The sequence below is a fragment of the Strigops habroptila genome, chromosome 8, assembly GCF_004027225.2.
Source record: "Strigops habroptila isolate Jane chromosome 8, bStrHab1.2.pri, whole genome shotgun sequence".
NCBI lineage: Eukaryota > Metazoa > Chordata > Aves > Psittaciformes > Psittacidae > Strigops > Strigops habroptila.
This window is the reverse complement of record NC_044284.2, coordinates 23442929-23455007: the sequence shown is the minus strand read 5'-3', so window position 1 is coordinate 23455007 and position 12079 is coordinate 23442929. Positions and strand designations below refer to the sequence as shown.

Genomic DNA, 12079 nt, shown 5'->3' with positions numbered 1-12079 from the left:
TAGACAAATCATTACCCTCAGGCCACAGTTACTTCAGCTCACACATGAAGCCTGGCTTTCAACTTAAGCATTAAACTAGATCACCTATACTTCACATTACAATTAAACTACTTAAATACTTACCTTGTGCATTTGCTTTCTTGTCAAGGGAGCAAATGGGTTTGGATAACTTTGTTTTAAAGAATACTAGGGTAGTCTCTCAGGGCAAAGAGTAATACTACAATTACAGCTTTTACATGCTAAAATGGTGTATTTGGTACGGGCCTGCTGTGAGAGGCTGGGAGCAAGGCGCTGAATAACACCCCTTAAGGAATTTGAGAATTCTTTTCCCCACAAATGACCCTTTTAGACTAGTGGAAAACACAAACTTCCAAGACAGACTTTTCAGATCCTTTAAATACTTCCATGGTTTAATCTACCAAAACAGATTCATCACCCCTACAGTAAAAATGTGTCTTAAACCCATCAGTTTCACCAAAATTCACACCAAATCAAAGAATCTTAAATTTATTTTTAAAGAGTACATTGTTACATTATTAACTACAAAAAGCTAGAAATATTATTAGAAGCAGTAACAAAAAGTCTTCAGACTTAACACTGCACTGGACACTGACTTTGTCTCTATCTTTCTGCAGCCAACTCACAGCTGCAGGAACAAAAGCTTGTATTCAAAAAGTAGCTAAGAAGGTAAACAAATGACATCTGCCTCCCACACAAAAACACAGGCAAAAATAATTTTAAACACTTAGCATAAAATGCTAAGGAAAAGAGACTTTCTACAGATGTAAACCAAAAAAATGCCACCTTCTAAGTACTAGCAAAGAAAGAACCACAGCCTCCAAACTGTGGTTCAGGAACCAGTAAATGGATTGTAAGGCATTGAAAAGATGCTACATATAACCTTTTATATACATGTACAAAGCATGACAGAAAGCAGGATGAATTTTACAGTAGTTCAGTCCTCCAGACGAAAGTGAAGTGTATATATATACACCTATCCTGCTGTGACTGTGCTGCAAAATACTGAAGTCAGAAAGCACTGACTTTAAATCTCTAAACCACAGAGTATCCAGATGTGCTCGCAGTATGCCACTGTCGTCATACAATATAAGCTCTCAGTGCAGGGATGGCCAACCCCTGGCTTTTAACTCACATGAAAACTGAATTAGTTTGCATACAGCTCCCACTGTGGGACTGAGGGACTGAACCACATGACTGCAAAGGGGCCACAAAGTCAGGAGGGTATTGCACAATCCTAAGCCTCAGCTGGTGGAGAAAGTGAATTCACACTGGCTCTTGCTGCTCTTACTGAAGCTTGGCGCTCTGAGGCCCAGCTGTGCACTCGACCCAGATCCATTTCCTCTCCAAGAGCTGGATGTTTGGTTGGCCACTGCCACTTCCCAGCTGTGAACTTTAAAACAAAACCTAAACACATCTTTGTATATTTTTCAGAACAGACATTGTTGAATTAAGCTTACCTTGTCAAGTTTCAGTTCCAGTTCTGTCACATCTCCTTCTACTTCTTCTAAAGCTGCCCTGCATGGATAAAAAAATTTCCTTTAAAGTTTTCCTTTAAAACTTTACACAAAAATAGTCTGGGACTGGGGAGAAGGAGCAAGGACACGTTAATTTAACCCATATATTGCCATAATAGTTTCACTTAAATTTCAACTATAAGACAGCACAGATTTTAGAGAACCACAAGAATTGCAGAACATTTGATAGTAAAAAGAAGGAAAAGTACATCACTGATAAAACAAATAGCTTAGTCATAAAGCTTTCAGATGAAATTTTATTAATCCTAGTGTTTGTCACATTGAAATAGTTTTCCTCTATTCTTGCATAGCCGACAGTCTGCATGTTTGAAGGTAATAAAAAAAAGGAAAGAAACTAAAAGTCTGGGTGAATTTTCTTAAGTAATTCTTTTGGTGACTCTCCTGGCTCAAAACTGCAAACCTAAAAACCTACAGCTATTTGAGAAATGACCTTATAATGAGATTATGGAAAAATACAGCATTTGCCATGAGTCAACTGACTTAGTAGTAAGTTCAGATGCCACACTTGATTATATCATTTGCCTCTAGTCTAGATTGGTTGCAACTTTCAGGCCAAATTTTACTTCCCAGTATAAAAGTTGCTTTCATGAAGCATTTCTAAAACATAACTTTCTTCGCTTGAGAGCTGATGTTTCCTGTGACACCTCCTTCCTTGCTTTTTGCTACCTGAAAAAAAATAGGGGAAGACTGAGAAAGGATGACGCTTTATTCAGGGAATTTATGAACACTGCTGTTCCATCAGGCCACTGCCTTGAGAGCTTGAATGTACTAATTTCTGGCAACAAATGCCCTTGCTCCCGTCACAGGGTACCTCATTCTTTCAGTCATTCCAGCATAACTGTTCAGGGAGCCACACTGTTGACCAGTAGCAGTCCACCTTGGGGGAAAAAAAAACCCTAATAGGAAGTTTTGTGTAATGCTTTTTGGAAAATTGGATCAGATAGATACATTTCACTCCTACAAAAAACTCTTCCTGGAAAAAGTGAGACAAGCAGGGAAGTACGATTTGGAGCAGGAATTTCTTAAGCCAGCTTTACTGCTGAGGAGAGAGTACACAGAACCACAGCTTTACTGTCTCCTGCTAATTCTGTTCTAGTTCACATGAGTTCAAGCCAAGAACAAAAAATAAAAAAAAGACTGGACCAGGTCCCAAACTCAGGAAAAGCAGTTTTTACAAGAATAGTTCTGAAAAACACTGCCAATTGCCTGCAGTTCTCAAACACCAAGCATGACATTCCCAGCTTTTACAGATTTCATTACACATAGCTGCATTCCAGTTTTTGTATCTAGAGGCATTCCCACAGTTGCATCCTACGTTTTGTATCTAAGCGCATTCCTGTGCAGTTACATTTTGGCTTCTGCCTCTTCTCTAGCTTCAGAACATGAAGGATGAAGGATTTCAGGCAACATCAATTTCTCTTTTACTTACTTTGTTTTCTTCCATATTCAATTAACTTCCATTTAAGTCTCTAAAGTTAAATCTTTTTTTTTTTTTCTTTCCAGAGAGCATTACAGAGAAGAAAAAAACCCCACAACCCAACAAACACACAAAGGAAGGAAAAATCTCTCAATATTCAGACTGCAGTTTTTATTTATTTGTTTTTAATCACAGTGTAACCAGGCTTTGTTTGTTTCTTTGGCATTAACATAAAAGCATGATTAAGCAGCTTGTTTACAGAACTGCAGCAAGACCTGATAAGAATTAGGTTTTTTAGTGTCTTTAACTAGCAAAGAGTTCCAGCTCCACAGGAATTAATGATCTAAAAAGTCCGAGATTCCTGATGAAGAGGAGAGAGAGAGGCAGTTAGAGCAGGCAGAATGACACATCTGCTCACTAATTAAAGCTCTGTTACAAGGGGAAAATTTTAAGACAGAAGATCAACAGAATGAGAAGTAACAACAGAACATCAAAAGACTGAAAAGATGAGGGGCAGGTCAAGAAAGAAGGATAAAGCAAAGCAGAAAGAGGTATCATGGGAGAAGGGAGCCACAGCCCCTCCACCACCAGATTCATTACAGATCATGTTTGAACCACTACAGGCCCCTGAAGCACCAGGCTGGTTCTCCAAGCTATTTCTCACCGCTGCCACATGATGGAGGGAAGACACATCTGGCCCCTACAGCTGGATATGGATCAAACAGCTGTTAGGTTCCAGCCAAATCCTGTTTCAACTCCTTGCTTCTTTGCATAGAACTGTCTCCTTTCACTATTTCCATTAGAAACTAGAAGAAAAGTTATTCTCATGCAAACATATTCACAGTATTAGACCAACACTGGATTACAAGCATACGAACAATGGAGAGGATGCCCTCAGACTATCATCAGAATACAGTTAGATACCTATATCTAATAATATATTAACACCAACTAGTCACAAAGATTATTTTCATACTGGGCTAGGGAACACATTAGGAACAGCTGATCTGAGCTGTGCTATGTTAACATTATCCTTGTTTTCCTTAGTACTTTTTGAAGCCACAGAATACAAAAGTGCATTTCTTTCTCCAAAACATCTGTGTCAGGAATTACTTAAAGCGCACAGAAAATTGACATAATTCCAAGTAAATCTCACTTCTACAGCCAAGACCCAATGTCCAGCTATAAACATAGGAAGTGGTCATAAAACAGCTGAGGACCAAGTCCAGACCTGACATGCACCAAAAATGTTGCTCCTTAGTGAAGTGGGAGCTGGGAGCAGGGTTTGCATCAGGGTAATCTTAGCCAGAGGCTCTGGCATTGGGAGTAGGATCAAATCTGCCTTAGTACACGAATCAAACATCTGTGGCTTCCCAAGATTTTCAAACACTGCATGGCAACACGCAAAACCAGAACAGCTGCTTAAGGGTGGAGGACAACTTTTATAAATGACCAGTCTCCCGTACTCTTCATGCTCCGTAATGCGGACTCTCAGGAATGTGTTGCCCTCCTCTGCTGCTCATCCTCTCCTGCGTGCCCCCTCCTAAAACACATTTCAGCTTGCTAGATACAGCTTCCTGCAGAGCCACAGCTGCAACACAGTAGGAATACAGGAGATGATGGGAGAAAACTCAAGACCTGACTTCGTAGTCTTTTAAAATGAGGATAATGTCACCATTTACCTAGCCCAGCATACAATGAAGGAAAGCTGAACTCTCTGGTGTCCATCATAGCACTCCCCTCAAGAGACCACTAAAAGACTTTCTTCCAGGTTAAGGTGCTAGGGGGCTTTAAGAATCCCAGGCACCAAAGAGAAAGGTGACAACTGAACTCTCCTCTAGAAAGAGAATCAGTCCCTCTTAGGCCACAAGCTGCACACACATGCTAAGGAAATAACTTAGTCTGGACTATACCACTGCACACTGCTGACCGTAACGCCAAGCATACTGTGGCCACTGACAAGTGTCTGCATAAAAGGTGGCAATGGTGAATGCTTTTAAGCTCAGCTGTTCTTCAAATGTTACCTAACTGCCATTGAAGCCACCTCCTGGCTTTAGTCTTTCACTCATTCAGCGTGTTTAGACTGTGTTCCTGAAAGTGAGGAGGCTGGAATCAGTAGTCATTATAAATTAGATGCTGGCAAGCAACAAATTGGAGAAGTCAAATGTGATATGGATAATTATCAATTAATTATTGTTAATTCTAGAATTAACATATCCCACTATAAAAAAAAATATTCAAACTAATAAAAGTCCATTAATAAAGTATTTTACCAGTTTGTTTTGTTTGGGGTTTTTTTTTTTTTTGTTATTGTTATTGTTCTAATATTTTTATTTTTTATTTTAATTGAGGAACATTTCAAGCCTAAATCTTAGATTCATCCCTTGAATATACTTTCAGAAGAATAGGACCAAGTACACAAAATCAACTGCTATTCAGACTGGGACTTCTGAATACATGCGTGTATTTGGACTCATAAAATGGGAGTAGCAGATTCTCACCATCACAATTTCAATAATGTTAAAGTCTTGACTTCAACTTGGAAACACAAAGCACTCCTACTTGCACGTATTCTGTGAAGAATAGCCCCTTAACGTACAACTTAGATTTCACTGCAGATGACATGTTCTTTCAGTTAAAATCTAGTGCAGTTCAACGGCATGAAGTTGACGTGCACGACTAGCCACAAATCATCAATAGCTAAAGCGAAGTATTTGAGTAGTCATATTCAACTATGATTACATTCACTTTTTCTTTTATTTACTGCCATATCTTTTCATGAGACCTGTGTATCAGAAGAGTACATAAAGAAGCATCACCACGCTCCACTGCCAGTGGAGAACAATCCAGCCTCAGAGGGACAGAGAACACTAAACATGACCCAACAAGCAAATGGTACTGTGATTAACTCCCCTTTGTTCTCTTCAATTGCATTTCATTTTAAAATTTAGGGACAGTAGGAAAACTGAAAAGCAGTTACAAAGATATGCACAACTTCCCAATTGCAAAGGTTAAAGCTGGACAAAGCTGGTACATGACTGGCTGAAGTAAAAGCAATTGATCATTCTAACTCTCGTGTTAAACACAAACCCCACATAGACACTAGTAGAGATTAGCTGCAAGCTATCTTTGCATCCCACAGTGGTACCACAGTTCAAGATGCAGATAAAAAACAAAAAAGCAAACAAACAAACAACCCACCAACCAAAAAAAAAAAACCCTATCAAAATTACCAAGCACTCATGCTATAGCTTTATGTGATATCAGACTTAGGTTTCAACTTGTGCTGCCCAAATTCAGATGAAAAGGACAGCAAGATAGTGACTTCTAATCATTTTGATCCCAATTATCAGACTGAAACTAAATCAACAATGGAGTTGCTTACAGACCACTCCTGACAGTGACTGCATTCAGCATCCTCAGTGACAGAGGGAAATAGGAGTAAATCAGTCAGTAAGTTTTTACAGTTGATACAAGAGACTTCAAAGCAAGCCAACTTCAGAACACCTTAAAGACAACTTAGGGGCAAAAAAAAAGAGTACTACTGGATGTGAAAAACTGGATATAAGATAAAATACAGAAGTGCAAGATAAGAATATACACCTGATGATATACAGCAATGTCTCCTCCCCTATGTCAGAGCCTATCAGGGAACAGACAGCAAAAAGGCTAGTCGACATTAATCAGAGGAGGACTACAAGGTGTGAGTATGATGCAAAGACAAATTAACATGCAGGTATACCACACAAGATATTATACTGGCTCACCTGTTGGTCTGCTCACTTGCTCGCTCTCTCTCCATGCTCACATAGCAGTTGTACCTTGGTATCACACTTCGCATGCCTAGCAACTAGTTACAGATTTGTTTAGAAAGAGCCACAGGCTAACTGCTGTGGATAAAATCAGGCCAGGGCAACACACATACCATGACTAATGCCACTGTACAGAGAAAGACAACACTGACAGCAAAGTCCTCTAAATAGAAATCTATTGTGAATGTCATGGAAAAGACAAAATAGCAATACCATACCAAACAAGTAAACAGCCAGCTTTACTTGAGACACGTTTCAAGCCTCTCTACCTCATCTGCCCTCTCTACTAAAACACCCAAGGAACAACACACATTTCACCTACAAGAGCTTGTAACATAATGCTGCCATGACAAAAGCCCTTTTTAGTGGAATAATTTGATGAAATTATTCCACCCAAAACAAGTTACGAGTACTTTCCCTCATTTTGGTAATATCTTTCTTTTATCAGCAGGGCCCCAAATTGGTCATAACACTCCAGACTTAGCCTTGTGACAGCTAAATACAGTGTAATCATCTCTTCCCTCAACTTGCCAGCTATGCTCTTGCTAATGCAGCCCAATACACTGCCAGTTTTCACTGCTGCACAGGCATGCTGCTGACAGATGGTCCATTTGCTGTTCACCAGGTGCAAAGGTCCCTCTCTGCCAGCACAACTGCATGGGGTCGTTCCTTTTCAGAGGAAGTCTTCACATTTGTCTTGGTTAAACCTCAGGAGCTTTCTACTTGTACTTTCCTCTACCTTGCTGAGGTCCTTCTGAATGATAGACCCACCCTCCAGCACATCAACTGCTCCCTCCAGTCATTGTGTACTTTAGTTAATTTTCTTCATCTACAGTCAGATATAAAAAGGTATCTAGAGGCATCTTAACCAACATTGACAAGGATTACATGTATAATAGCATCAGACAACCACAGATCAAAAAAGAAACATGACATATTGAAGGACAAAGAAGTCACACACTGAAAAATAAGACCTAGTAACCTTGGATAACAGCATAGATACATACAAGAAGAGTTTTATAACTTGTGAGATGTGTCATATGGTCTGAAGAAAGAACACTGTTGCAGCCTGTCACAGAACCCATTGAAGTCCTGGTTTGGCACCACAAAGATTTTTCTCTGCTGGCACAGAGCTCCTCCACATGAGGAGCAGATGATGAATGCTCCCTGACATACAGAGATAAACTTCCTCATTCATGCTAGTACTCCTTACATTATTAATTCCTCAGTCACTGCCACAAAACATTTTATCAATAGCTTGGAAAAACTTCACAACATGAACAGTAGGACTTTCAATCAGAAATGTGACATTTGCTTCATCCCCACTCTGAAATCCTAGACATTTTCTATGAGCTTGGTGGACTGAAGTAGAGAAATGCATTTCCTGAACCAAAGATTATCATATTGATGAATAAGACAAGTTTTCTTGGGTCTATAGCAAGCACTATCTGCATTTCAAATTTCCCCAAAGAAAAGAAACAAGAATCAAAACCTCAGTATTAGAAGAGCATTCTTCCACTCCTCCCAAGTCAGACTTCTTTTATAAAATAATCAAATCAAATAAGACAAGGGTATTTACTGAATTCACCTAATCATTAAAGCAAAAGTCTGCTTGTAGATACCAGTTCTTAGGGGCTTCTTCGCCTACAAAATTTAATTAATCCTAAATCACAGTCTCCGCTATAACCAAGAAACAGGACAAATCCCTTTAAGATGCATGCTTCACTTGATTTGTTCTTTATTGCAAGACTACACAGGGCTCAAAAGATAATGAACATTATAACCAAATCAGTCTTCAAAAAGGAAGAAGTTCTATTGCATTTAATATACATGGCTGAAAGTCAAAGTGATTACCACCAAACTTGCAGCAGCATTTAATGATCATACACAGCCTGTAAGGACATCTGTGCTACCTGTTGGCCCTAAATTGCCAGGCTTTTTTTCCTCATTACTCTTTCACAGTAAATTGCCAGAAATGTCCAGCAGTATTATTTTCTCCAATAGTTTTGCCTAATATTTTTCCCCTAAACTTTCTTACCCCAGGAGAGACTGAGAGCTAGTAAGCCTACATAGGAAATTAGCAACCCTTCCACAAAGCTTCTGATAAGCAGGATTTTCTTCATCTTTCAACTTAAAGGTTTTGTTCACAATGGGATAGCTGCTAACAAGATGAGGACACGATGCTGACCACGAAAGCTTCAGACAAGAGGTTGATTACATTGGTAAATGTAAACTCAGATAAGAATGCAACACATCACAATGCCTGTCCTGAACAACTCTTGACTAGTAATTCCAACATCTCAAGAATGAGTCAAAAGCTTTTTAGGAGGCCTTACTATCAGATAAGGAAGTAGGACTATAGTATCAAGATGTTGCAACAAAAAAAGAGCAGCAGAAACAAGGTGAAGAAACTAATAGCGCAGTGCAGAAACTTGATGCTGAAAACTTGTGAACACCACAGGGCTCCTTTAATCTTAAATCTCAGCAACCACTCAGGAGCTTGAACACAGAAGCAGCAGAAGGAATGAAGGATTTCAACATTTGAGAACTCAAATATGTAGTAAGGTCAGGAAGTGGAACCATAAATATAACCATCAAGCAACCAATTGCAAGGGATACAAGGCAGGCCATCCCTCCATCTAAATGCTACACCCTAACTAGTAGCCTCAACAACTGAAGTTAACTAGTCAGATGCTAAGGAATCAACCTTTCTTTTAAAAGCTACAGGTAACAACAATCTAAGGAAGAACGAAGAAATTAATCCCTGATTTGGAAAGATACCTCTTATTTATCTCAGATGCAGGCAATATAAAAGACAGGGTAGCGGTGCCAGAAAACCAGAGAGTGATTCCCTCAGTACACGGTTCGCAGTATCAGTATGTTCGGAACTGATACAGCAAAACTTAACCACCTGTACAAAAAACCTCCTATGAAGTAGAGGCAACTGGAGATCAGAGTATCCAATAATTTATTAAAAAGCATACTTTACAGGTATCGTATAATCTTAAAACTAGTCCTGTGTTTACTTTGATTTCACAAAAATAAGGCAATATCTGTCCCTTTGTTTTTGTCTTTTCCTTACTTGACAATTTATACTTACTACAGTTAGAAAAGTACTGTTGTGTCCAAACCACCATAAGACAGCACAGCCTTTATACCAAGAGATCACCATGTTTCAGAAGAGCTGAAGATCAATAGCTCTCTACAATTACAATTGTATCAGGTGGATCTTCTCTACCAAAACCAAAGGAGAGTTTTGGATTTGCTATGGAGACTGAGTCCTCAGCAAGTATTTACCTTTTTTGTCCATTTCAGAAGCTGAGTATTTTGACACCTTCACAAAATGAGAGTGCTCTATTTGACAGTCAGAGGGGAAGTTGCAGCTTTGTTGCAACAGATGAATTCTGAACTTGATTTTTTCGTTTAGCTATTAGGTGTATACACAGACATGTATCTCACAGCCTTAATTCTACACTTCTGTTTTGTCAGGCAGAAAGGATAACATTCACGTCCAGAAGACAGACTCTGAATACAACACATCTTCCCTCTGTACTAAAGGGGTGAATTCAATTAGAATGTCAATCCACAAAATGTCATTTTAAACATCAGTACACAAAAGTCTGCTACATGATATACAGCATTACTTAAGTTATACATCTTTTTAAAAATAATTACATCACTAACAATTGAAGACTAGGGTATTTTAAGTGCATAGAAACATTGAGTGTGTTTGATACCTATGTTTTCCTACTTAAATTAACATCTGGCACCCAGAAAGATGGAAACCTGGAATTCTCTTGCACAGAGAGAATTTTTTCTCCCCCCCTCCCTCCCCAATTTTGACAGAATACAGTTCACTACATATGGCTTCTCCAATTTCCTCTTTATCCAGCTTAAAATACAAAAATGCATTTTGGAAGTTTAGGAACTTCAAAATCACAACGTGCAAACTAATCACTAGCTCTGCTTTATGTTTATTCATGCAAAATTGTCAGCAGAGGTCTTCTTTTAATGACTGTTATGGAGGTCATATCAAAAATTCATGAAGAGTAAAGGTAGCTTGTGCATATGCACTGACTGTTAAACTAAAAACTATTTTAAACTGCAAAACCACAACACGACAATTTAAATCCCCATTACTATTGACATATGAACTCTAAAAATTATTGAAGAGCATCATGCCTGCGTATTGTAGAGTCTTAGAATTTCAAACAGAAACTTACAAGTATCAAACAGGAAGCCTGATTCACAGAAAGATTCATGACACACAAGTCATTCTGCCAACCACCTGACAGGCATTTTCTCTGTTCAAAACCTCCTCTCATTCATAAACACTTGAAGGGACTATTTTGCAGCATTTCTTTTATTTTATTTTTTTTTTTCTTTTCAGTCTACACTTGCATCTTGTCAGTTTCAAGATGTACACACAACTTCATCCCAGAAATGAGTTATTTACAGGGCATCGAAACAACTGATTTACCGATGTAGGTCTGAAGCCTGGCTACTTTTAATATTCACAAAGTAAATCTTATCCATAAAGTAATTATTCTGCCATGCATGCAATGACTCCTCTTGAAGGGATCATCAGGATGGAAAAATGCTGTTTTAATCTATTTTACTGGACTGCTCAAAATTGTTTAGTTTATGATCATAATGGTATCTAATATTTCTCATGTTCTTTATCTAATCTTTTAGTCATATGAAAGAGTGGCAACAAAACCAGGATTTTTCTTGTCACACAGAGAAGTATAGAAAACTCCTGCATATACTAAAAATCATGATACAGTCCACATGCTCATCTGCATTTCCTCATAATGGTCTTCCACTGCAAACAGCTATTTTAGCTGTTATTTTTGTTACAGATCTGCCACTATCCAAAAGCAAACCACATCATTCACCACCTAAACTCACCGGGTTATCTAAACCTCAAACAAACAGCACAGTATATGCTCAAAAAGGTCACAGATGCACTTACACAGTTTAAGCTTCTGTACATGTTTTTAAACTGAATTCTGCATGTACAAGTGAGAGACAGAAACCCCCCCAAGTAACTAAATCAGTCAGAATTTATTCTTCTGTTTCCTACCCACGTAAACCTAAGGTGCTGTAGACATAACATTAAGTAACTACGTGGAGTTTTTTGGTGAGGGGTTTTTTGCACTCCCTCATGACACTTCTGCATTTGCATCTCCTTGAAATACTAAACTAATTGATTTAGCCAGAAAGGCCTGCATTAAGACCCAGGCAAAGGGTTCTTGGCTCTCTAAACTGTAATTTCAGTGGGAACATTTCTG

The 12079-nt window shown here is 38.7% G+C and overlaps 2 protein-coding genes across 2 annotated transcripts in view; both read right to left on the bottom strand.

Annotated features, from left to right (window-relative positions):
• Positions 1–12079, bottom strand: part of ACAP2 (ArfGAP with coiled-coil, ankyrin repeat and PH domains 2) — a 72802-nt gene that overhangs the window by 53988 nt on the left and 6735 nt on the right. The window contains exon 2 of the mRNA XM_030495327.1: positions 1479–1536. Coding sequence (XP_030351187.1) covers positions 1479–1536 — 58 coding nt within the window. The remainder of the gene's footprint in view (positions 1–1478; positions 1537–12079) is intronic.
• The window catches only part of PPP1R2 (protein phosphatase 1 regulatory inhibitor subunit 2), a 34209-nt gene continuing 23632 nt past the window's right edge, over positions 1503–12079 (bottom strand). The window contains exon 6 of the mRNA XM_030495331.1: positions 1503–1536. Coding sequence (XP_030351191.1) covers positions 1526–1536 — 11 coding nt within the window. The 3' untranslated portion in view covers positions 1503–1525. The remainder of the gene's footprint in view (positions 1537–12079) is intronic.